Source organism: Lepisosteus oculatus, chromosome 3 (assembly GCF_040954835.1).
Source record: "Lepisosteus oculatus isolate fLepOcu1 chromosome 3, fLepOcu1.hap2, whole genome shotgun sequence".
Classification (NCBI taxonomy): Eukaryota; Metazoa; Chordata; class Actinopteri; order Semionotiformes; family Lepisosteidae; genus Lepisosteus; species Lepisosteus oculatus.
Genome location: NC_090698.1, coordinates 69718444 through 69744798, shown reverse-complemented (window position 1 = coordinate 69744798; position 26355 = coordinate 69718444). Strand labels below are relative to the sequence as shown.

Here is a 26355-nt window from a genome sequence, read left to right as displayed (position 1 = left end):
CCTTCTCCGCACACAGTGATAAAACGCTGGTGTGAGCCTGGTCGGGCCCTGGATGGGAGACCTCCTGGGACAAACTAAGGTTGCTGCTGGAAGAGGTGTTAGTGGTGCCAGCAGGGGGCGCTCAACCCTGCGGTCCATGTGGGTCCTAATGCCCCAGTATAGTGATGGGGACACAATACTGTAAACAGGCGCCGTCCTTCGGATGAGACATAAAACCGAGGTCCTGACTCTGTGGTCATTAAAAATTCCAGGATGTTTCTCGAAAAGAGTAGGAGTGTAACCCTGGCGTCCTGGCCAAATTTCCCCCTGGTCTTTACCCATCATGGCCTCCTAATAACCCCCATCTCTAAGGGGTTCAGGCTGCCGTTGGAACATGCTCCCTTGCAGGCAGAGCCACTCCCCATTACTGACTCTTAGCTTCCTTGGAGTCAAACCAGTGAAGGAACAGGAGCACTGCCGTGTTTGTCCGTGGATCCTGGAGCGCATGTCCTGGCTTGCTCGGCCCCGGTCTGGCAGGTGTGCTGCTGTGGAGGTGCTGGGGTTTCACTGGGGTCAGGCGTCAGGGAGGTGGGTAGGGCTCTCTCAGCCGGCTCCAGCCCTCCTGGCAGGAGCAGTGGAGGCTGCAGTGTCGAACGGCAGCTGGCTCTGCCCCAGTGGGTGTGTTGGAGGAGCCTGGGTGGGTGTCTCGGTCTCTCCTGCTGGGGTTCACACGTTGCCAACGTAGAGCCAAGTCTCAAACCCACCCAGCTGGTTCTTACTGGGTTTAGCCCATTCACCCAGCCACCCGTTTTCTAAGCGCTTTATCGCAGGGGCCCTGACAGGAGCACGGAAACCAGGGCAGACCAGGAGCGAGTGATCTGGACGTGCTGGTAAGGGAACAGGGCACAGCTCTGTGGAAAGGTGAAAGGACACTGGTCTGACGAACAATGTCAATGTTTCAGTTGCGGGGGGTGTCTGTCTCAAGCCGTCTTGATGCTTTATAGGGGTGCAGTGCCTCAGTCCTCCTGAAGATGTGGCTGTCCTCACCCCGCACTCGCCCTGAGCTGCTGCTAGGAGGAATTCCGAGTCGCCGATCCCAGCTTCCTTCAGCACACCCAGATACTTCCAAGTTTCTTGCTCCAGGATAAATAGCCTCATCACCCCTCCCCTTGAGACAGATTGGGGAAGTCAACCCCTACCTAGTCTGGCGGAGTGTAACAATAGGAGTGAATGGGAATGCACGCCTGCTGAGCTTGGCAGCGCACACGGTGAGAGAGGAAGCACTGCGAGGGTCTGCCTCTGCAGTGGAGTCAGAGAGGGGCGAAGGGGGGGGCTGACATTGTGACCCGACACGAAGTTCACGCTGCTTCGAATCGTCCCAGGGCGTCTCGGATTCTGCTCGCCTGCAGCTTTCCCAGCCCCCTCCCCCTGGGCAGGCGGGAGGGTGGACTGGGGTGGACTGGGGGAATGATATGCAAAGCTGGGATGAAGGAAGATTTTGCAGAACGTTACACTTCCTTTGTATAAAGACCTTGGAGAGTGGCGTCATCCACCTTAACCTGTATTAAACTCCTAATTGTCTGTTGCTTATATCTTATTTTAGAACAGAAGCCTGAGTTGAGATCCCGAAACCTGTATTTAGCTGCTGCACTGATCCTCAAGTACTGCTGTACGGTTTACATTTGTGTTGCTGTAACAGGCAGGACTGGAATAAGGCGATTGTTCTGTAATGCCAGTCTGAGTGCTAACAATAAAGCCACTCATTTCATGTTGTTTGTGAGCCAAGCCTGCTGGGCTGGAGAACTGGAGGTGGAAGGGAGAGGAGTTCCAGGCAGTGTTTTCCATACCCACCCCCCCCCCCTATTCTGCAGTGCCCCATCTGCCTCCTGGCTCAGGCCCGAGCAGATAAACGGTGTAAATGCAGTAATGGCCCCATGTGGAGAGTCATTATCGCCATCCAGCCTGGGGCAGCTTGGAGACGCCTTGGCCAGCTCCCTCTTATTTTCACACCTTCCCTCTTTGTGCGATTGAGCCGGCAATGCGCCCACACACACACACCCCCTCCAAAAGGAATTTCTTTCCTTTCTGTGTCTGTACTGACTGACTTCCTTTTATTGTCCAAGATGGGAAATCGGCTTTGCAGGCAGGTAGAAGTCATGATACAATACATTTCACCCCTCGTGGACCCATGAATACATCAGTGGCATGTATGTATGAAGAGAAAAACAAAAAATATACAATCAGTTGTCCACATTAAGCAGGTTAATAGCTGTAGGAATTAAAGATAATTTAGTTCTATTTACATTGAATCTTGCCAGTCTAAATCGGCGCCCATATGGGAGGAGGTCAGATTCGCTGTCCAAGAGACGGTCACGACAGTCAGTGATGAAAGTGGCCTTCCTCAGTATTTGGAACAAGTAAAGGTTTATTCCCTGCTGAAAAAAGAAGAAAGGAGTCTTCTTCAGGTGTGAGAAAGACAGGGGAGTCAGTAGAGATTATAGGTTCACACCTTCCCCCTTCTCTCAACGACAGACTTGTTTTCTTCTAGTCCTCTCCATCGTTTGCAGGTTTTGACCTCACCCCCTCTGCCTGCCCCCTGCTGCCGCCTCCTCTCCACTCCCGGCTTTTCTTCTCCTGTTATATAATCTCCCCTGTCTTTCTCGCACCTGAAGAAGGCTCCACGGCCGGAGAGAGTTTCCTCTCTTCTCTTTTCAGCGTGGAATAAACCTCCCTACTTGAACTTCCTCAGTATTTGTTTGACGTTGCTTTCTGACACCTGTAGGTGTTGTACACCAATAGTTTTGCTGGCTGCCTTATCTATCCTGCTCTGTCTGTTTTTATAGGGTGTATTAAGGTGACCAAACCAGGCTACCGCAGTGAGTGTTAGGACAGATTCAGTGAAAGACTGATAGAATGAAGTCATTGTTGTAGTACACACAAAGAGTAGAGTTTTCTCAGGAAGACAAATCGCTGCTGGTTTGTAATAAAAATAATATTTTTTAAAAAGATTCCTTCCCAAACCTAGGACTTTGTGATAAAGTGATAAAAAAAGACAAAGAAAATATCAAATAAAATGTCAAAGAACAAAAATTGACAAAACCATACAGGATGGAATGTAGGGCAATCGGACACAGGCTCTGATAGAAAGGTGGGTTTTGACTTAAGGTTTGAAGAGTCAAAGAATTTGTCTCTTGAGTCAGAGGAAGGACATGCCAAAACAAAACAGCAGTGACAGAGCTCTTCTTAACTGTGGCTTCTGTGTCTTCCTCAGAGGTTAGCTTGGAAGCAAAAAAGCCAGCTTTTGTTGGTGTGTGGGCTAATTGTGCATTTCCTCGTTTTTTGTGCCTGTGTGAATGTGTGCCACCTACCAGCTGAGTGTGTTGCAGTAGGTTTTTAATTTTTTTTAACTACTAGATTTCTGAGCACCATGAATGTTGTCTGGTGCACAGTTTGTGCTGTATTGGGGTTCTGTGTGGTCTGGTGGGGAGTCTGTGCTGTATTTATTGGGGTTCTGCGTGGTCATGTGGGGAGTCTGTGCTGTATTTATTGCGGTTCTGCGTGGTCAGGTGGGGAGTCTGTGCTGTATTGCGGTTCTGCGTGGTCAGGTGGGGAGTCTGTGCTGTATTTATTGGGGTTCTGCGTGGTCTGGTGGGGAGTCTGTGCTGTATTTATTGGGGTTCTGCGTGGTCTGGTGGGGAGTCTGTGCTGTATTTATTGGGGTTCTGCGTGGTCAGGTGGGGAGTCTGTGCTGTATTGGGGTTCTGCGTGGTCAGGTGGGGAGTCTGTGCTGTATTTATTGGGGTTCTGCTTGGTCAGGTGGGGAGTCTGTGCTGTATTTATTGGGGTTCTGCGTGGTCTGGTGGGGAGTCTGTGCTGTATTGGGGTTCTGCGTGGTCTGGTGGGGAGTCTGTGCTGTATTGGGGTTCTGCGTGGTCAGGTGGGGAGTCTGTACTGTATTGGGGTTCTGGGTGGTCTGGTGGGGAGTCTGTGCTGTATTTATTGGGGTTCTGCGTGGTCAGGTGGGGAGTCTGTGCTGTATTTATTGGGGTTCTGTGTGGTCTGGTGGGGAGTCTGTGCTGTATTGGGGTTCTGTGTAGTCAGGTGGGGAGTCTGTGCTGTATTGGGGTTCTGCGTGGTCTGGTGGGGAGTCTGTGCTGTATTTATTGGGGTTCTGCGTGGTCAGGTGGGGAGTCTGCTGTATTTATTGGGGTTCTGCGTGGTCTGTTGGGGAGTCTGTGCTGTATTTATTGGGGTTCTGCGTGGTCTGGTGGGGAGTCTGTGCTGTATTTATTGGGGTTCTGCGTGGTCTGGTGGGGAGTCTGTGCTGTATTTATTGGGGTTCTGCGTGGTCTGGTGGGGAGTCTGTGCTGTATTTATTGGGGTTCTGCGTGGTCAGGTGGGGAGTCTGTGCTGTATTGGGGTTCTGCGTGGTCAGGTGGGGAGTCTGTGCTGTATTGGGGTTCTGCGTGGTCAGGTGGGGAGTCTGTGCTGTATTTATTGGGGTTCTGCGTGGCCTGGTGGGGAGTCTGTGCTGTATTTATTGGGGTTCTGCGTGGCCTGGTGGGGAGTCTGTGCTGTATTTATTGGGGTTCTGCGTGGTCAGGTGGGGAGTCTGTGCTGTATTGGGGTTCTGCGTGGTCAGGTGGGGAGTCTGTGCTGTATTGGGGGCCTGTGTGCCAGGTTGGGGAATCTCTCCTGTACAGGGGGGTCTGTACTTTCCTCACCTCTACATTTCCTTGCCTGTAATTTGCATTTTTCATCATTGTGCACTTAGATGTTGCTTTTTTGTGTAACAATGTGTCTCAGTTGCACTTTGTGCCTGTGTATTATGTTCATGTGATTAGGAATGCATTGTGATATTTCATTGCACTGCATCTTAATTCATTGTGTCTGATGCCTTTATCTAACATGATGTATAGGGGTTACAGCTCTTAAAATCCGTTGTTAAAAATGAACTGAACACAGAGGTCCAATCCTGCGACAAGACAACCAGCACAGCTCTGGAGTTCGTGCTCCTAGTGAAGAATATAAGGATAAGTGTTTTTGCATGCAAATCTAATGCCCCTGTGCATTTCTGAGGTGTGTGTGTGCTTGTAATCCTGTTAGATGTCTTTGTGCCTGCCTGTGTTTTACATCGCCAGTGCGGCGTGCTGAAAGTGGGTTTCCCCAGCTGTCCTGTTGCGATTGCTGTGGGGTGCTGTGAAAACACCCCCAGACTCAGCACAGGGGCAGAGAGGTCTAGCAGACACTCATAGCAGGGGTGCCCAGCCCTGGATCAGAGGCTGGGTGTGCTGACAACCGCAGGTGAAGTTCAGAGGACCCAGCTCCTTTAATTAAAAGCCGTTCTCCTCTTCCTGAGCGCTGGTTTGGTCTGAGGGGGCAGCGCCTCAGTCAGGGCTTGTGTGAGGCGGGTGTAAACTTCGCACGAAATAAATGAGATACTGTAATTTTAACTGTCTGGTTCATATGATAGAAATCGGACAGAAAAATTGTGTCCCAGTGGCAGATGTTTTACATTTTTTTTGTTGTTGTTGGTGTTCATTAATCAGCGCTTCAGAGCACAGGTGCCGCATACCAGTGTTTGTAACTTGTCTGCATTAAGGCCAGAGCTGCAAAGGATTAAGAGCTTTAATACTTGTGTACCGCATTGTCATTTCGGATCCCCATTCCTACGTTTTCAGAGCAAGGAGGGGAATCATTAAGGAAAACTGATATTCATATGAGCACTTCGGACTGGTTTACTCAAAACCAATCTCCCCTCTACCGCCAAATCGTGTTGAAGTCATTGTGGGAGGTCGCGCCTCTGTGCGCGCAAGATTAATGGCAATAAACGAGACAGTGTAGTAAACAGGGCAATAAAGTATCCGGACACCTTTCACATTGCCGCGTCTTGACCCCCTCTTGCCTGTGCGCGCAGAAGAGCACGCACTCTCCCCGTCTCCCCACTGTGTCATCCCAGCTCGGCGCTGCTATTGTTAGCTCGGCGTGGGGATGATGTAATCCCGGCTTCTCCTCTCCCCGGCAGTGGAAATTCAGCGAGCGAGAGAGAGAGAGAGGGAGCCGGGGGAGAAAGGCTGACAGGCGCTCATGTCTGCCGCTGGCTCGGTCCTTTTTCCGCCGGAGTCTCCCCCCACCCCCGCCGGTTTTTCATTTCTTTTTCGCCCCCCCCTCCCCTCTCCTCTCCGACCCCCCTGTCAGACTCGACTCGCGATTCTTTCGGGATCTCGCCGGAGATGGAAAAGGAGCTTCTTTTAATAGAACTTCATGCGCCGCACGGAGGGCACGCTGTAGCCTTATCTGAGCGAAGTCGTTTCCACCTGAGCCGGCGGGGCTGGAGAGCCACGTAACGGGATTGTCACCGACCCAGCGGCGCGCCGCCTCCTGCTTCTCTCCTACACCCCCCGAAAAGAGCCTTTGAGACATCGGCTGGGAAAAAAAAAAACGCACAAACAAAACAACGACAAACAAAAACGAAAACCCTGCCGCGCTGCCTCCCTGGCTGTTGCGGCGAAACCGCGTTCAATCTGAGCTCTCCACACCGGTAACCAACCGACCCACCCGCGGCGGCTGCAGGGTGGACGTCCCGGGGAGATGAGCTCGGTCAGATGACCGGGCCGAGGAGCGCCGGTCGCCCTGGCCGCTGGGGAGCCCCCCTGCTCCTCGTGACGGGACCCGCGCGGCCCCCGGGCGCAGGACCCCCCCAACTCTCCGCCCTGCGCTCGCCACGAACCGCACCCCCGCACTGCGCTCTTATTTTAAATTTGAGGGGAGAGCGGGGTGAAGAGAGCGTTTTACATGGCCTTGCGGTGCCGGCCAGTCGTGTGATTTTGACTTTTATTGGGGGACCCGGACCTCTGCAGAGATGAACAGCTGCCACAGCCACCGAGTGAGTGTGGGAGGATATTTTCTGTGGTTTGGAGTGCGCTGTGTAATTAGGATTTGTTATTTTGTTGTTGTTGTTGTTGTTGTTGTTGTTGTTCTTGTTGCTTGTGCTTCATGTGGACCGTCGCTTCCAGTTGGTGCGGTTTCCGTGGCCGTGTGCAGAGCGGACAAAGTTTCGCCGGGGCGCCCGGGCAGGTGCTCCCTGAGCCCGGGGGGGTCAGGCGGCGGGACGCGTGAGCTGCGTGTGTGTGTGCGTGGGTAAGGCTGTCCGCCACGGGAAGTGGAAATGGAAGTGAAAAGCCAAGTCCCATGAAAACGGTTTACAGCAGGGAGCAATTTTCCGGATTAGGAGGGGCAGCGGAGAATGGCGGTCAGGGTGTGCGTTAAATTTAATATTGGATTTACGGCTGAGCGGTGTGTGTGTGTGAAGCCCAACTGCAGTGGGAACAGATCTTTTCATTCTGATTGGAACAAATCAGCGTGTATTTTACAGTAACTTAACATGGGGTTTTAGAGCCTCTTGAGTTTTTAAAGTAAGACCAGAGTTCCTCCAGTCAAGGACAGAGGCACTGTTGGCCAGTTTCTTCACCTGTGTGACGAGCCTGTTATCCTCAGTGTATGTAAAAGTCTTCTTGCCCCGTGAAGGGCAGGAAGAATGATGTATGTGGATGGCGTTCAGACACCCTTATTTATCGGCTTAAATCCAAAGTGATGCTGAGCGTCTCATGCCGTAGACCTGCGTGGTGTTTGAAAGGATTATTCACTTCCGCGTCTTCTCACGGGAAGCAAAATACTTCATTCCCTGCAATGTAATACCCCAGGCAGAGGTACAGTAGTTTGTATCCTGTGGCAAAGGAGGTGGCCTTGGACTTTGGGTGGCCTGGCAGTGCCCAGGTTAGGGGGCAGCAGACTGGAGTATAACTGAGACTGTGGTAGATGCTGCTCTTTTGCTTTCGGTCTGTGTTTGAATTTGAATGCGATATCCAAACCTCCAGTGTTGTTCATGCATTGTGTGGCTGTTCTGTCTCTGAAACACCTGCTTCTGTGACACTGATTCAAAACCGCAATACCGTGGGCAGTGTCTGTGAGTGTTCCTGAAGGATCCAAGCGACATAGTTGTCCGGATAAGTCAATTACAGCTTAAACGCCAGTCACAGGCCAGGGCTACTTGTTAAAATCGTCTTGCGTTGCAGGATCCATGAGAATGCAGTCTGCCGCAGGGCTGTCCAGCCCTGGTATTGAAGGGTCGTGCATCTGCAGGTTTTCATTCCAAATTAGCGCGTTATTGGCTTAACTGGACCCAATTTAACAGCTTCTCCTGGCTCTTCAGAACTGAAGTGAGGCTCCTTTAAAGATCCCTAAATAACCTGCACATACACAAGCCCTTCCAGGAACAGGATTTGATATCTCTGGCTGATAGTCACGCAGTAATCATTTATCATAAGACTAGCAAGCGTTGTTCATGAGGTGTGTGTGAGAAAAATGTGGCATTTTGTTCTTTGGTGCCGTAACACTGTGTGCTTTATTGGAATCACTGATCATTTTGCAAGGCAGTGATTCACAGTACTGCAGTTTTCGTATGGCAGAGGACTGTCTGAAAGGGTTTCCTGTGGGATTCTCAACACCGTGAAGTGTGACTGGTTGTAGCCACTGCAGTCAACTCCTTTCGCAGTAAACAGCGTCTCTTAAAATAATCTTGAGCGCTTGTGAGCAACAGTTTCAAGTGTCATGATTGGCAGCTTCAGCAGCTGTGAAGGAAGCGCTTGACTCTGTGAATAAATCTCATGTCCCCTAACAGCATGCAAGAGAAATGTCACAAAGGAGGAAGCAGATTTACAATAGCTTTCTAGAGAGCATGATTTACAACTGTAGTTTGTGCGCCGAGGAGTCAGTTCTGTTGCTTTCCCATGCATTGGCATGTTTAAAAGTCTTGTTCCACACCCCCGCCCATCCGAACATGTCCATGTCTCAGCTTGGCGCGGCCTCAGAGGGGCGAGGGACTGGTCACTCTCTGTACCCCTAATTTATCACAGGACACGGACTGCTCCAGTCACTCATGAACACACCCTCCCTCGTATCGCATGGCGCTGTCTTTCATGAACAGTCCTTTCCAAGCAAGTAAAACGTAACCGTGGGCCACGTTGTAAAGGAGGACCAGGTAACTGACGTTCAGATGAAAGTGTGCGGGCGAGAGGAGGCAGTTTGGCCCATCTTGATCGTTTTGTTACCGTTAGCTTATTGACCTGAACTGTTGCCCTGGTTGTTTTCAACAAGCGGCCGGTCATCGGCTTTAACAACATGACAAGGCAGCTTGCCCCTGCCACCCACCACCCTTTTTGTAAAGATGTGTGTCTTGAGTAGAAAGTCTTCTCTGCTCCAGACCAAGACTTTATGGGTGGGCACACAGGCACACAGAGAAGAGAGCTCAGAAATGATTCACAGACAGACCTAAACTAAACACGAGGCTGTTAAAACGCTTACCAGAGCATTGAAACACAGCAGAGTGAAAAGGCACTGGAGGATCAGAGCAGCTGTGCTCACAGCAGGAGCCCTGACCAGGTGTGAGCGCTCCGTGAGGAACAGGGCTCTGTCACGGGATGAGTCTGTGAGCTCTGAGGCCAGTCACAGCCAGCTGCACGTCTCTGGAAGACTGTCATGCAGTGATTACTGCCTTGTGCAATTAAACTGAATTTTCCCTTTTGTTGGGAGAATGGTGTCAGTTAAGGCGCTTTTTGCTCTTGTGCACGGGAGGCAGCTGTGGGGTTTTGTGCAGGAAGAAGCCCGTGCCCTCGTGCTTGTCAGTAGAGGAGAGATTTCTTCCCCCAGATGTCCGCGTCCAGGTGCAGTTTGTTGCCATTCTTTGCTACAGAACTGTGTGTAATTTAAATAATCGTTTTCATTTGCTTAAAGAATGAAGGCTGTGTTTCGGCTGTGGAGCCTTCTTCAGGTGTGAGGGAGAGAAGGGGAAGGAGCAAATAAATAAGGCAAAAGAGCACAGCAGACAGAATAGGTACGAAGGGGGACCAGGGGCAAACAGGATACCCGCCAATTAAAACCAAGCCCCAGTCTGGCATTGCTTTTCTGCTTGCTGTCATTGAAAGGTCATCAAACTCCATGCTGCCTTGTTTCTTGTCAGTGCCGAGACCAGGCTGCGGCTGTCTGGGCAGTCCCAGTAACCGCCGGCTTACTGCCAGCTCTGCAGCCAGAATCGACTGGAGTCCCACGGGCTTCCTGCTGGAGCTGCCTGTTCTGCCAGCAGTGCGCGAGTCAGCATGGGCCAGGAGCTGGCCTGCCAGAGCCAGATAAGACCTCACACTCTCTCTCTCTGCAGAGCTGCTGCTCCTCCCTGCACAGCAGTGCCTACAGAGATCCCAGCCTGCATCTGTGTCCCCCCTTGTCTCCCTTCCCCCGGCGCCCCAGTTCAGCTCATGGGGCATCACTGGCATGACTGATGAGTTGATGCGTCTTCTGTCTCCTTCCCTCTCTTGGCTGAAGTCCCCCGGCCTCCTGTGGGCGGCTGCCGGAGGACGCTGGCGGTCAACCTGTGCTCCGTGCGTGCTGTCTGGGCCCGACGCAGAGAGAGCAGCCGCGGGCAGACGGCGATGCTCTGAGGGCAGGGTCTCGGCACGGGCCAGCCCCCCCGCCTGCGCCTCTCCCTCCCCCTCCCCTCGGAGAGCCAGCTCCTCCACGGGTTATTACCCAGCCTCCTCGGCTGGAACGGGGGAGCTTGCGCGCTCACTGCTACAGTGCCGATCACTTCTGGAAGAAATGCAAATGTTAGCAACGTACTGGAGCAATAGAATGGGAAAATTTCACCTCCTCCCCGCCCGACCTCTCCCATCTTGTTCGAAATTGCTTCGCGCCGAGACTTGGAGACGCCAGCTGAGGGAGGGGGAAGATGGGGGAAAATGGAAGCTGGAGGCAGTGCCCATCCTGTACCGCTGTGCTTTAAGGCTCGAATGCTTGTATACAACCCTGAGTTGTGTACAGGAAGAGATGAGTCATTCATGCGTCTCCCTAGCGTGAATCTTTAATTACAGAAGTTTTCTCAACCGGTTAGCAGAGGTCAAACGGGTTACAGCCGCCACGGAAATGACTGTAAGATCCACTAGGCACGGAATAAACACCACAAACTGTTTAAATGTGACACCGAACAATGCCTTATTGAGCAATAAAAATGAAAGACCTTGCGTCGTTTACAATTCAAACAACCCGAGGCAGCTCTGATGTCCATGAAAGGCACCGGATGCTCTCTGATGAGATGGAGGTAGAGGGGTTTATTGAGATACGTGCATCTACGTTGGAATTCTTATTTGCACAGATCTCTCAGGCCATGCACAGCACAGCAGACAGCACCTCGCAGTGTAGGCAGTACATAACAGAATGATGCAATGATAATAAATAGGAATGCCCAGAACAGTAAATACTTTGTAGAGAGCTGTAAATATGTCGTAGTGGGGAAAAAAGGAGCCGAAGTCAGAAGTGCGTAGTGCAGAGGTGGAGTTCTGAGGCAGCGCTGGTGAGGTTCCCCTCTGATGGGGAACAATAAGGCCGTGAAGGTGAAGCAGGGTGTGGGAGCTATCAGCTGGCGATTCATTCAGACTGACGCAAGAGGCTTGCAGTTGAGGCACAGGGGTGCTTTTGTCATTTGTGTCTCAGAAAGGTCTACTTTGGCTCTGAGTGTGTTGTGCCTGCTTTGCTCCTCTATTTAGACAGCAGTTCATTTGCATTTGTTTAATTAGCCCTCTGACTGACTGGTGCAGTAAGACCCTCGTAGCATACAGCCCCTTGGGGTGCTGTAGGGAGATGTCCAGAATAAATCTCCTGCAGATTTGGCCACCTTCCACTGTACAGCAGCGCTGCTGCTACGCTGGGCTCTCCAGTCTTGGTCTGGCGGTTCAAGGCGGCACACAGCATGCAGGCCAATAGAGGCGAAGGGGCGAGGATCTGCAGTGTCGTAGGCTATTGGATTTGGACATGGCTCTGGGGAGAAAGGAGCATCAGGAGATCTGAATGTACAGAAGATCTAATGTGTTATTGCGCAGAGACCCGCTGCAGCCCAGTGGTTCTGTGTTACTGCCGTTTGCTGTGTTCTGTAAGTTTCAAAGAGGAAAGGTGCTCCCCTACCCTACACACACTGCCTGCAGTGTCAGGTCTTTTTCTCATCCAGGACTAAGGGAGTCAGTTTTCTGACCCATGTGAAGGAACATCACATACCGAGGCTGTGTGACTGCAGGAGTTCTGCAGGCTTGGGGGCTGTGCGTTGTGCCCTTTTGGAATAAAGCTGTCAGTGCTCTTCTGACCTCCCCAGGTCTGTGCATGGCTGTGTCCTGACTCTCAGCTCTTGTGTCTCAGCAGCTTGAGGCCCTGCGCAATGAGGTTGCTCCCTGCCTCTCCGCCTGCAGCCCTGCCAGTCAACAGCCAGGCTAATGAGCACTGCTCTGCAGCACTGCAGCCCCCTGTCTCTCTGCAAGGCTGTGCGTGGTGCTCACATGGCGAGTGCTGGACTGCGTGGCTCCCAGATTCCTGTGCCTCTGTGCACATTTGAGCCCTGCCCGATACCGCACTTGTCTGTGGGCGGTTTAGCGGCAGTTCTGATGTGGCTGAAATGAATCCTCTCTGCATCGCTTCAGGGCAGGCACAATCTGAACCCGTCACCTGCTTCCCCTGCTTGTAAAATACCCTGTTTTATTTCAGCGCTCTGTATGTTTCCAAGCTTGTGCTTTTCACCCCCAGAGGATTTCAAACCTCTTTCAATATAGAAGATTTTGTTTTTTTACAGTTGTCAAAGCTGAACTATGTGATCCAGAAATATTTGTGCAGGAGGATGGTTAATCATACAGTTGAGAAGCCCTTTGCATGACTTACAAATCAAATATTTTGATCCCTCCTCCCCCTCCCCCCCCCCCCCCATGTGGCTGAACATATCAGACCACACACAGCTACAGCGGAGGTCACAGGTTCTGTCCTGCAAACGAAGAGCTAAAGAATCGCCCTGACTGCCAGAGCTACTGCTTTAACTTGGCAAGTGGAGCTATTGAGCCCCACTGTTCAACTGGCCTGTCATGCCAAGTGCAGTTATCTTCACTGGAGCTGATGGTCAGCAGACCTTATTAGGTAGAGCAGGTTAGCTTGTGGTTCATATGCTACAAAACCATGCTGGTATACAATAAGACTACAGTACTCAGCATCCATCCACAGCACATCTCTCACAAACCCGTTTATATCCAGTCGTGAAGCTTGGATAACTTTGTTCTGTTTTTTGGACTCTGGGTACGCATGCCATTATGTGCACTGCAGTGCTGCCTTTGGCATGATCCACCGAAACCCAGCCAGGTCTCCTTTCCTGTGCCACGAGTTTTAAGAAGAATAGTTATTAGCTACAAAGGAACAAGTACAGCTTAATTCTGCTCTGAAAACTGGATCGGACTTCAACAACATTTCGGCTGTGGAGCCTTCTTCAGGCTCAGCCCTTGTAGAAGGCTTAGCAGCTGAAAACTTGTATCTTTCCTTTATTTCTCACTGTGGAGTCAACATTGGCTCATTCCTGTGCAGTCGATGCATGCTGTAGCAGATCCCCACTCGAGTGTTGTAGTCATTACCTGCTATTGCTACTGGTGATGAGAAACTGTTCAGTGTTGCCCAGCTGGCTGTTTAGATCAAGTTTTTTAAATGCTTGGTGCATCGGTCTGGTCCCGGAGTCTGCTCATGTAGAAGGGAGATACGTGATAGGTAAGAAACATAGGAAGGCAGATGGATTGCAATTGCAAAAGGAAGATGGTTGCAGTTAAAAACACAGTATGGGTCTGTTTCAAAGGGAGGTTTCTAGGAGGTGTTTGGTGTGGGGTGACCGGACTTCTCCAGGCCCGTCCTGCTCGGTCGGATGGCTCCTGTGTCCCACGCACAGCGGGCGGGCTCCAAGGGCGGGTGACGTCACCAGGCTGCCGGGGTATACGAGGAAACGTCAGGGAGCAGGAGGGCTTAGCGACTTTTTAGTCCTATTGATCTGATTAGCCCAGACTTCTTTATCCTGGTTCAAACGTGGATAAACCCCCAAGGATTACAGAGGACGGAGCGGAGCAGCCCTCAGTCGCTGGGCCCTAACGTGGCCCTGAGCCGTGTGGATTGAGGGGTGTCAGCTCCGTGGATCGCGGGGCGCAGTGAAGTGGGCCGGGCCGGGCCAGAGCCAGTCCTGCCTCTGAGAGGGCTGAAGGGATGTCCTAGTGAGACCCCCAGTGTAGGTAACAATCTGTATTAACTTTACAAACACTAAGAATTCATGTTGCATCTCCAGTTAGTGATCCAGAAAGAAAGTCTCTGATGTGGTCAGCGCAGTTGAGCTCCAATCTAGTTTTGCCCTTTTATACCAGGGGTGTCCAGTCCTGGCCAGTGGAGGGACACTGTCTCTGCAGCACCTGAAGAGCTAAACTGGTCCAGTACCCAGCTACCCTCCTGGGCTGGGATCTGACTTCCTGCGTAAGGTGCCCTTTTAGGATGAGAATCATCTCTGATCACTGTACAGAATAAAGTCAGGTGAAAAACAACAATGAACTAACCTACCAGTGAAAGGCTAAAAGTATAACCAGAACAGCAATCCCGTAGAGTAATGTTATATTAAAAATAAATGAATAAAATAAGGTGAGTGCAGTTTATATAAGGGCTCATAGTCCTGGAATAAGCACTCAATGTAATGCATTTTAAATGTCAAGTATTGTCATGTAAACATGAGAAAGGTTACGGATGAAGTATGTTGTTGGATTATTCTGGCTCGTTTGGTTGCCATGGGCTCATTGATCTAAGGATCTCATCCGTTTGTTTCTTACGTATGTTGTCTGTGTTTCTGTTACCAGTTTGTATCTTTCTGCCTTGCAAACGATTTCAGCCCCTAGAAATAAGGGAAAATTTTGCTGAATTACAATGTATCCATTTTTTTTTATTTGCCTGGAGCAAAGATTTGCCTGCCACACGGTTTGGAGAGGATAAGTTTTAATTTGGCTTCCTGGTAGCGTATAAGGGGACAGGGAGGGTGGGGGCAGAGTGTCAGCCTGGTCCACTCAGCGGGGCTCCCTCTGCCCTGGGGGCGAGGATGTCTGGATACAGAGATAATGTGCACCAACAATAAGCCCAGAAAATATCTGTAAACTCTAATTTGAACGAGCAGTTTGCCTAATACCATTTCACATCCTGAACGCTGCCGTTTCTTCTGCTGTAAATTCCCACTGGAGCAGTTTTCTTTAGGGGGATGGAAATGAAGAAACGCTTTGAATTTCTGCCTGCTGGGCTCAGTGGAAAAAGATAGCGATGCACAGCGGCCCTCCTGCTTGTGACCGGCCTTTGGAGTCTTCTTTTTCCTGTAAAAGCCCGCGGCGGCGTGACAGGGCTGCGGCGAGCTCGTCCTAGATTCCGTCAGGCGATGGGAGTGGCCGTGGAGGAGCTGGGGTGCTCTCGGTCTGTGCCATGGCATTCCTGCAGCGGGGCAGATGCCATCTGCACCGCGGAGACACGGAGAGTTACAGAGAATCCCAACAGCTCAACACTAGTCCTGTAAGAAGTGCCAGCATGTTTGGGCAATGGAAGCTCTCTGTCTGATTTATAGCTCCCGGAATGGGGTGGGTTTGGCTCGCAGATCTCCTTGTGCGCCTTATTTCGAGGTAGTGGATGCAGTGCAATACCGGCTTGTCCCTGCCGAGGGTCTGACCGAGTCACCGCACACGGGAAAGGGGTGTCGGCTCCGCAGCCGGAGTTGCAAACTTGGTTCCGTTCCTGTCCCCCCAGTCCCACCTTCCAGCTGCGGCACAGCTGGCCCGTACCAGCCTGGGGAGGTCCAGGACCTAGAAGAGCTCATTGCAGGAACTCGGGGGGGGGGCTCGGTCGCCCACGCAGAGGTACCGCAGAACGCACCTGCGTGCTCGCACGCCGCACACAGAGACAGGAGCGAACTTGCGGTCAGGCCCTCGCGCGCGAAGACGCACAGTCAACACGCAAGAAACGTCCTCCGGCACGGTCGCGCCTCGAGAGGTCCTGCGGATCAGTGGCGCGCCCTGGGTCTGCGGAGGCTGCCTGCCCGTGTGGCGCAGAGGCAGGCGGGAGCTGTGTTTAGGAGGGGAGATGAAAGGGTCTTTTATCCGAGCTCAGCTGGGTCGGCTCTGTGTGGGAGTGCCATGTGTTCCCTGTTAACGACTGGCCCGGTGGGCCGGCTCTCGGGCCCGGCGGCTCTGGAACCGCAGAGCGGAGCGAGGGCCCCTGACAGCTGGAGGATTGGCCTTTGCCTCCCTGCCCGCGTTCACTGGCGAAGAGAGAGACTGAAAGGATGAAAGTGACGCGCACATTTTTGTGGGCGGCTAATTTTAAGCCTGTGAAAAGCGGCCCGTCCAGGGAAATCCACAGTGCAGTGTGGTGTGTTTGGGGAATTGTGTGTGTGTGTGGGAGGAGGGGGAACATTCCGGACAGCAAGCCCTGGGAATGTGGTCAGTTTGTCTGCAGGAATCTGATCACAAAGCCTTGTTGTGATTTTAATTCATTGTGTAGTTTGCAGGCACGTTTCTGTCTAGAGCTGTGATTTGCTATCGCTCTGTTAATTGAACTCCACTTTTACTTCTCTGCTTCTAGCTGCATTTCTCTCTCTCTGCTTCTGTTCCGTCCTCCTCTTTCTCCCGCCACGTCTTGCTGGCACACAGCTGCTCTGCCTGTCACCAGTGCTCGTTCGGCTGACAGGAAACGCAGGCTGGGGGCGCAGGAAGTGACCTCACAATGGCTGTCTTTATTGAGGAGTCTGGGCTCGAAGTCGGCAGCGCTGGATTTCCTCTTGGCACCACGGGCCCATTCCACATGTGCGCACAGACACAGGCGCACACATGCTCGGTTTTTCCACACTCATGAAAATGTGTTTTAATGATGGCAGCTGCGGTGCGACTGATTCTTCCCTGTGAAGACAGTCGAGTCAGTCAGTGAATGTACAGTTTCCAAAACGCTTCTAAACACTGCAGTAAACTTGTGAACTTCATCTCTTGGCTCCTTCTACAGAGACCCACTTAAGGGTTGCAGTCTTAATTAAAATACCAGTGGAAAAATCAGCATATTTTGCTTGGTTGAGTGTCAGTGTATATGCAGTGCTTTCTCATTCTCCTTAGTTCTGCATTGCCAACGGTTTTCTCTGTGACCTTTCCAAGCCAGAGCTGTCAGCTGACGGTTGAAAATGACACACGAGTCAAGTCAGAGGTCATATTCGCGAGACAGTAGCACAGGCCTTGCTAGCAGAGCATCCCGGGGACCTGGGAAATCTTACGAGCTTAGAAATTCACACATGGCACTTGCAGACCACCAGACGGGACCCCTTTGCTTGGAGGAAATGATTGTGGCTCCTGGGGAGCATCAGTGAGAATTTGTGGCTCGCATTTCAGCTCTGCAGTTTCTGTTCCTGTCTGTACTACAGCGTGAGAATGCAATGGCAAGATAAATAACAGTAATGCAGTTCCCTATGTGGTTTTGAACAAGCACAGAAAATGCTGTATGTTTATATAGTTTTGCAGACAAGCAGCAAGTCTACATTTTACAGTCCTTTGCAGAAGTGTACAGCTTTCACCAGATGTCTACATTTTGTTGCTGTCTGAGCTGGCAGTTATGTTATTTTCCGGATTTTATATTTAGGATCAACACGATCTGTCTGAAACGGATTCAGCTGAAAAATACTGATAGTATATAAGTTAGATTTGTAAGGAATATTTAGAAGATTCTCAGTTGCATAACTATTTATTTATTTGTGACAATACTAAATCAGTTCAGCTATAAGATAATAGTTTGAATGGGTGTAATCTTCACTGTGTGTAAGCAAGGTGGGTTAACTTGACTTCATGGTAAATGCATTTATCTCTTAGGTTCCTTCAAAATATGGAATTTCGAGCCACCACTCCTAGTGATCAGTAAATGGGCCACACACACTAAGTAGTTTTAAGAACCTCTGGGAAAAAGTGGTAGGGGCACGGATCAGGAGAAGGTTGCTTATTCCTTAGAGAGCCAGAAGTCCATTATAAAGAGGTGGAATGTGTATTCTACCAGATTCCAGATTCTGAGTGACCCAGCAAGCAGGAAAGCTTGCTTGAGTCTCCCGAGAATCTTAAAACTGGATTGAAAAATCACACTTCAGCAGGGTAGCGGCCAGAGCAACACTGAAGACCAAAGACAAGAAGAGTGGTTGTATTTAAATGGCCCAGTTAAAGACTTGACTTGAACCCAGCAGATGTGTCATGGCAGGGGAATTGGGAAGTGCAGTCCTTCACCTATTCCAACAAACATACCAGAACTGGAGCAAAGCTGGTAGAGACAGAGCCAAACATACAGAAGTCGCTTCCATTAATGCTTCCATTAAGCATGGACTTAGAGGGCTGAATATTTATGCAGTGGGTAAATTTCATATTCACCTCTTTTGGATATAACAGTAGTCTGTTTAATTACACATTTCGGTTTGAAAATGGTATAAATTCCTTGTACTTCTCAGAATTAGTGACAGGGGAGGAGTACTCCGCCCGGCGCTGTGTGTGTATGTAGAAATCTCTTGCGTGAAGTGAGCAGTTTTCCAAACGGTTGATGTGTTCTCTTGTATTAAAAGGGCATCTCGCTGACGGGCCGTGGTCCTCGCAGGGCCTGGCCGAGCTCTCCCAGCGCTCTCCCACCCGCCCCTCTCCCCAGCTTCCTTCCAGGCGCTGAGGAGAAGACGTTACACACCAGCTCCCTCGGTTATCCCCATCTGGGCTCATTTACAACCCTCACGCTTCATTACCTGCGAACAGCCGCTCAGTGTGTGTGCGCGTGCGTGCGTGCGTGTGTGTGTGCAAACCCACCCCCGGCCCAGCTCTCACACTGTGCCTCTGTGTCCTGGCACCACACTGAGTGCGAGGCAGGCCACATGGCAGGGGGTGTGTGCGCATCGGAGCGCAGCCGCTGGCGCGCGTGCCGGACTGGCCACCAGCGGTGTCGGTGTGCAGTAATAGCGCAGCCAAGGGCGCCTTGTGCTCACTGAACCAGGAAGCACTGCGGAAGAGAGGTGGCAAAGCATCAGCCTACAGACATCGAATTGGTTGTGCTTGAAGACATTGTACTCTTTTTTTTTGGGGGGGGGGAGAACACAAAAAAGGGAAGTGCTGTAGATCTGAGAGAGAGAGAGAGAGGGCCTGTAGGTCTGAGAGAGAGAGAGAGACTGTAGATCTGAGAGAGAGAGAGCCTGTAGGTCTGAGATCTCTCTGTAGATCTGAGAGAGAGGGCCTGTAGATCTGAGATCTCTCTGTAGATCTGAGAGAGAGAGAGCCTGTAGATCTGAGATCTCTCTGTAGATCTGAGAGAGAGGGCCTGTAGATCTGAGATCTATCTGTAGATCTGAGAGAGAGGCCCTGTAGATCTGAGATCTATCTGTAGATCTGAGAGAGAGGCCCTGTAGATCTGAGATCTATCTGTAGATCTGAGAGAGAGAGCGAGCCTGTAGATCTGAGATCTATCTGTAGATCTGAGAGAGAGAGCGAGCCTGTAGATCTGAGATCTATCTGTAGATCTGAGAGAGAGAGCGAGCCTGTAGATCTGAGATCTATCTGTAGATCTGAGAGAGAGAGCGAGCCTGTAGATCTGAGATCTATCTGTAGATCTGAGAGAGAGAGCGAGCCTGTAGATCTGAGATCTATCTGTAGATCTGAGAGAGAGAGCGAGCCTGTAGATCTGAGATCTATCTGTAGATCTGAGAGAGAGAGCGAGCCTGTAGATCTGAGAGAGCTCTATTGTATGTCTCTATGCCTCTGTTGTAAATGCCTGTAATATGTAGATTTTTACTTTTTTGTTTTGTTACATGTTAATTTTATTATTTTTATTTGCTTTGGCAACACTGATTGTACGCATCGGTCATGCTAATAAAGCTCCTTGAATTGAAAAAATTGAAAATTGAATTGAGAGCCTGTAGATCTGAGAGAGAGGGCCTGTATATCTGAAATCTGTCTGTAGATCTGAGAGAGAGGGCCTGTAGATCTAAGATGTGTCTGTAGTTCTGAGAAAGAGAGAGAGCCTGTAGATCTGAGATCTGTCTGTAGATTGGTTGGCTGATGACACATCAGTCGATCTGTCAGTCACAGTGACAGAGTTGGGGAGCAGGTCTCCAGGAGAACAGGTGGGTTCTGAGTCTGTAGGATTATTTGGCTCCTGGGAACAGTGAATGTCTGGAGCTGCTCTAATTATCCATTAAGCTGTCCACCTGAGTGCAAGTCAATTACTGCTGCTCCTGTGGGGACAGGGGCAGTAACAGAGTATTTTTAACTGGGCTAACCTATTTTTAAAGTGCTTTATTCAATTATCTAATTCCTGGCTCCCAGTCTTGTCTGGCCATCTGTGAAATGATATTCCTACACCAATTGTCTTCTTATAGTGTGTAGTAGGTTGGTTTTATGTACAGTATTCATGAAATTATTTGGCAAACGGTGGTATGACCAATGTGTGGCACATACTTGCACCTTTTAGGAAAAAAAAACCTTTTGCGATCAAATTTGCAGCAATATTTCACATTTCTATGTTGCCACACTGGGTTTGACGAAGCATACTGTATATTTAACCTGGCTGAAAAAGAGTTAATAAATATGACCTTTAAGTCATATTGAGAACGGTCATTCTCAATAGAATTGGCTGCTTGCAGTGACCTGTGGTTCTTATTACAAGCACTCACGCACACAGTGGAGCAGAGAGCTCTTGAAAAGGAAGACGGTAGTGAGACCCGAGCCCCCCGGAAGGGAGGAAGCGCCGTGCACCTTCCCCTTGAGCGTCCACGTCAGGCCCCGCCACGTCAGGGCCGTCAGGACAGACACGGGCGAGTTTTGCGTCTGCCGCGTTTCGAACTTGGCAGTATCCGGCCGGCGTGTTTTCCGACTGGAGCGTGGCGGGGCTCTGTGACGGGAGGCCAGGGAAGAGGCTAATGAGCTGGAACGCGCCGCAGTGAGGTGGGGGCGCGTTGCCATGGTGACGGGAGGTGCCCACGGCGCGGTGCTGGAAAGGCCTCAGCAAACCGAGGGAGGAGTGGGAGAACTCGGACTTCTCCGCTCTCGAGCCATGGCGAGCGCCGCAACGGTGTGTACAGGCCTTGAGGTGGTGTAACGCTTCTTGATGGGGGCGGCCTGAAAACCATTTACATGGTAGCACGTCTTATAGGTAACATTTCCTTTTTGTTTTTTTGCTGATAACGTATGTGCAGAAATGTGCGTTCTGTGCCCAGCGGTTTCCTTGGCTGGGTGGGTATTCTGTATTACAGGGATCCAGTGCAAGGGCGCAGCTGTGATCCGGGGATGAAGTCACGCAGAGTCCTGGTCGTGGAGGCTGTAGTCAGGCTCGTCCTGTGCGATCGGAGCCGTGGTGAGGCTCGTGGCAAGAGACAGGCCTTGACATTTATACAGGCTGATGCTCTGTTCTCAGACCGAGTACTGCGCAGACACCCATACAGAATCTGAGCGACGGTGCGCTGGGTGTGATTGTCCTGCACTCTCATATCCAGGACAGAATCCCGGAAAATTGGGGAAATTTAATCTTGTGGAAATTCGGTTTGGATTCAGAATGAGTGCAGCAAATTTTCAACAGCCGAAGAAGTGTGAAAAGTCGTTGATTCTTTACTCCTTCATGACGTCATGCACTCCAGCATGTGATGTGGTGTGTAGGCAGAGGATATCGTTTCCTGAGTCGGTAAAAGCTGAAGAGGGAAGGGTTGGTATTTTGCTTCTTTTAAAACAACCTGTGGGATTGCAGCCGTCAGGATTGGGCACTCAGCTCTGTCTGCTGTAAAACCAGCTGAGGGCATTTTCTCATTTTCTCCTGTGCAGCGCTGAGGTCTCCTAGCAGGTAACTAATTAACAACCTACATTTCAGCAGCTCTTTCTCCTGTGACAAGACTCCTGCTGGCGTGTCGTTTCATTAAGGAGCCCTATTGGGGTCCGCGCACTAGCGCTGGCTGCTGACCTTGGGCAGTCAGTGACCAGTAGGACTGACTGCTGTGCTGTAAGTGGTCTGGAGTCCTTCGCAGGGAAGAGAGAGGGTCCATAAATGAGCCCTTTCAGGATGTGCAGTATGAGAGGGGAGGAGATCTGATCGCTGGTCTTGGGTCTGAGCTGAGGAGAAAGAGGGAGAGGTTTGAGCTGCTGTGAGCATTTCTTGATTCCTGATCATGCCGTCTTCTCTTAACGTCATGACAGGTCTGTGTGAAGATACGTTTTACGTTGCAGAGTGTGAATCTCCTGACCAAAGATGATCAAGCAGTCAGGTGTGAGGGGTTTGCTGTGCTGTCTCACTTTATTGTGTGAGAGAACTAAGTAGGTCCTTTGCTTAAAGCTGTAACCCCAGTCTAAATAACAAGTGGTTGGAGTCCCTGAATCTCACAGAAGATAAATTCACTTAATTGCTCTAGAGTAAATCTTTGCAATAGTGAATGCTCTTTGGCTTTGCCCACATCTTGGTGCAGCTGGAAATCTCCAGGATGAACTCAAACCACACATTGGTTTGGACATATTGGCTATTGTCAGTGGCATGTTATTGATTGCATTGAAGATGCCAATTTCCAGAGGTCACCCAGCTGCTTGCAGTCTGTGCCAGTGCTGTGAGAGAGATGGCCCAGTGCAATTTCATGACTGATGTTATATTTCCAGCGAGTCAGTAGTTCCTTTACTTCCAGTAATGTCTGATGTGGCTGTGTATTTGTCTTAAAACATCTGTGTTCTGTCCATTAGTGCACTCACAGCGGTACACTGATCGCCCTCACAGCCTTCATATTCTGTTTGGCTTGTAGTCAAATCATTATAATTATGAGGACTGTTCAGCTGTGACAGAAACTGAAGTGTAAAAATGATTTGCACCATAAGAACTCAGGACAGATGTAAAATGGCGGGATAGGTTCTAGGATTCATGCATATTCTTGCAAAACAAGTATTTTAGTACATTTATTTGTAATACACTAACAGTGCACAAAATAAAAGGAAATTCATGTAGTATTAAGAATACAAAATAATGCACAGAATAATTCAGTCTTCCCTTTCTTAGCTCTGCTGAGCAGCTCTGTACAGGTGTGGTGTGACTGGTTCGGACAAGAGCTGGTCAGTTGTTTCTGCTGTTTTTCTTTGGGAGGGGGGTCCAATTACACTTTTCATTGTTGCTCCAGGCACGTCGCAAAGTAATGCAATCCACTGATAAAGACCCTAATATACTACACTGATATAATACACTATATACCTTTCATTACATTACAGTTCTACACCACAAACGAGTGCTGACAGGTCTGCTAGTGCACTGTCCATGTCTAAGTGTGCAGTATGAACACGGTCAGGTGGTGTTTGTGCCTGGTGGACTGGAGTATGAGATCACTGGGTCTGCAGTACGAGGTACAGTCGTGCCATGAGTTTGGCGTCTGCTGCCTCACACCCTGATTGCAAGGAACAACGGATTGGGGAAGGAACAGATTGCAGGACGCAGCTGTACAGAAATCACCTGTTTGTTTTGGCACATGATGAAATTGTGTTTGTTTTTTTTTTTGCGGCGTGTGTTCTCCTGGCCCGGACTCCTCCTCACTGCCTCTCCCTGTGTGACCAGGAGTGTCTGAGTGTCCGAGTTCCTGACGTGTCGCTCTCTGTCCCCCCCCCCCCCCTTCTCCCCTCAGGACAGCGACATCCAGAAGAAGATCGACTACGAGATCCGCATGCGGGACGGAGCCTGCAAGCTCCTGGCTGCCTGCTCCCGGAGGGACCAGGCGCTGGAGGCCGCCAAGAGCCTCCTGACCTGCAACGCTCGCATCTTGGCCTACATGTCCGAGCTGCAGAGGATGAAGGAGGCGCAGGTCATGCAGAGAGTGGCCCGCAGGTCAGGGGGCACGGCCGGGGGGACGGGGGGCGCGGGGGACGCCCACAGTTTCGAATCCACCGCACGTCCGTCATCCCAGCAGCTCATATTGGGTGTTTCTCAGAAAAAGGTGGCTGTGATCAGTCACAAGGGGTCCTCCTCAGCCTGGGACAGGGAGCTGCGTTAGCGTCAGAGCTGGAGCTGAAATGTGGTCTTCGGGATTGACGTTTGACACAGCAGCCTGGTCTGGGGTTTGTGGCGTCTGGAAGAATGCCTGTGTTGTGCAGTTGCGGCACTCATAGGGCAGGACCTCCTGACCGCAGCTCCTATGGCTGTACCTGTACCTCTTTATACGAACGTAGATCGTATAGCGAAAATCTGTAAAAAGATCAGCCTGTTTCCACTATTTCTTATGGGGTAAAATTACGATCCATTCCAGACCACAAAAACGTCACCCCTACTTTTACTTTTTTCACCCAAAAATGACAAAAGAAAAAAGAATAGTAACTACAGTTTATATTGTGGATTGTGTTTTGAGTAATAAATAAACTGCCTACCTAGTTAGACCTCATTAATCATACCTACAGTAAGTCCAGTGCTGTACTGTACAGTAACCACTTCGATTGCTTTTTGTGTAATGACACACACACACACGCACAATTTTATTTTTCCTAACACCTTTCGGGTCCACTCTGCTGGCTGTGTGAGCTCTCCCCTGCACTTGTTAGTGGAATGGGATGCAAACACCCGATATGAAACGAGTCACTTTCCTCTTTCACTCTATATATTTGGCGGCGGTTTCGAACATTTTCTCTGTATCGCTTCTGGGTAGTTTCGAAGCTGCCTTTCGCTAATCGAAGTGTGGGTAAAAATGCAAATGCTTCATAGTATCACATTTTTGGAAAAAGCACACGTGTTAAAGAGGTCCAGGTGTGTTTCCCCTGAACCCACCAAGCGTGGGGCCGAGGGGAGAGCGGGCTCCGTGGCTGAGGGCTCCTGTGTGCTCTTGCAGGTCCTCAGACGCTGGGCCCATGGACGACCGGCTGCCCTGCAAGGCCAAGGTGGCGATCTCAGGTAAGCACGCCGGGCTCACCGCCGACTCCGCTGGCTGGCTCTGCCCAGACCTGAGCCTCCATCACAGTGACGGGGCAGGGGGACCCCTCAGTTCTCACCCCTCACCCCTCACCCCACCCAGCGAACACCGTGCCCGAACTCTGCCCTCACCGTCCCGCCCCTGCGCGGCTGGGACTGCGCTCTCTTTTAAACGGGCACGCCGCAGCACAGGGTCGCCAGGCATCAGCAGGGAGTTCCACACTGACACGAGAGACGGGCAGTGATTTGCCTGCGCTGCCTATTTCTGTGGAGCAGGGGGAGGGTAGCAGGAAAAACGAAGAGGCTCACTTCGCCATGAAGAACAATAAGAAATATGCCTCACATCGGCATTCTTCTGTTCCTCCTCACATCTGAAGTGGATGCAGAGCCGAAAAACATTGTTTTTCTTTGCTTTTTCGACTTTTCCCCCGTGGAGTTTAAGTTCTGCACGACGCTTCGCAGCTCCTCTCCCAGACCTCGGCAGAACTGCCAGATTCTCCGAACATGGCTTCAGGGGCCAGGCATCCCGAGAGCGCTCTTCAGAGCGCGTCAGCGGCTCAGGCCCGTGGTTGTGGTGCGCGTTATTTGCCGAGTGTGGACAGCGCGCTCAGCAACCCCCAGTCTGGCGCACCGAACAGCTGTCACTGCTGTTGGGACTCCTGCGCATCTTAACACATTAATAGGTTGTAATGAATTTGTCTCGACTCGCGCCGCCGGGGTGGGGTGTGGGGCAGTGACAGTGACAGAAGAGATTTCGGTGATGACCCCTGCGGGTTCCCCCTGGGGGGGCGGGTTAGTGAATCGGGTCATTAACAGATCATAATTAACTGCTCAGTGGCAGCAGGGGGGACAGTAATGCTTTCTGTTTGGCAGACTGCAATAAGCCCCTCCCCACACTGCTTTCCGCGGGATCACAGCCAGGGGACAGACCCCCGCTGAGCTGACAGACAGCCCCGCTCTCCTGCACGCGCACTCCGGGGTGAGTTAGAGATGGATGCAGTTGCTCTCTGCTCCATTAGGCCAGGCTCCAGGGGGAAGGCACCTCGCTGGAGCTGCTGGAGACGGAGCAGCAGTAAGCGCAGCTGGGCGTGTCTGTGTCGGCGAGCAGTGACAGAGTGGGCTGGCAGGCCTGAGGCTGCAAGCCCAGAGTGGCATACAGGCACGCAGACCATCCTTCGTTTCTCCCTGCTGGGCCTTGCACTGCACTCCCACCTGCAGGTGGCGACGTAGTACAGGCCTGCGCTCCGGTCTTTGTGTCTGGGTGTGAGGGGGCGAGTCTGTGTGGGCGGCTCTGTCCTGTCTCTGAAGTGAGCCGAAGGGCCAGCTCTCGAAAGGTTTGCTTACTGCGCTGAGCTAACGAGTTTTTTTTTTTATCGTGGAAAAGAAACCGGGGATTTGTTGTTTCTGATTTCTCCTGAAACGTTCCTCTAGTCCGTGTCTCCCCTTCCAGAAGAGTGCTGAAAGCAGTTCACAAATACTGGATCCCCCTGAAAGATGATGCCCAGGAAAGCCGTTGCTCAAACACGTTTGAGCTTGAGCCTTTTAGCGCTTCATTAAACACTTAAG

At 50.9% G+C, this 26355-nt stretch overlaps 1 protein-coding gene across 14 annotated transcripts in view; it reads left to right on the top strand.

Moving 5' to 3' along the window:
• Window positions 1-26355, top strand: part of rtkna (rhotekin a) — a 107227-nt gene that overhangs the window by 45297 nt on the left and 35575 nt on the right. For 12 of the 14 annotated variants that reach the window (XM_069187480.1, XM_069187479.1, XM_069187478.1 and 9 more), the window contains 2 exons: window positions 23519-23718; window positions 24710-24771. In XM_069187480.1, the coding sequence (XP_069043581.1) occupies window positions 23519-23718; window positions 24710-24771 (262 nt within the window). Of the gene's footprint in view, window positions 1-6045; window positions 6866-6973; window positions 7240-23518; window positions 23719-24709; window positions 24772-26355 lie in introns of those variants that run through there. The other 2 variants (XM_069187487.1, XM_069187486.1) reach the window with 2 other exon arrangements.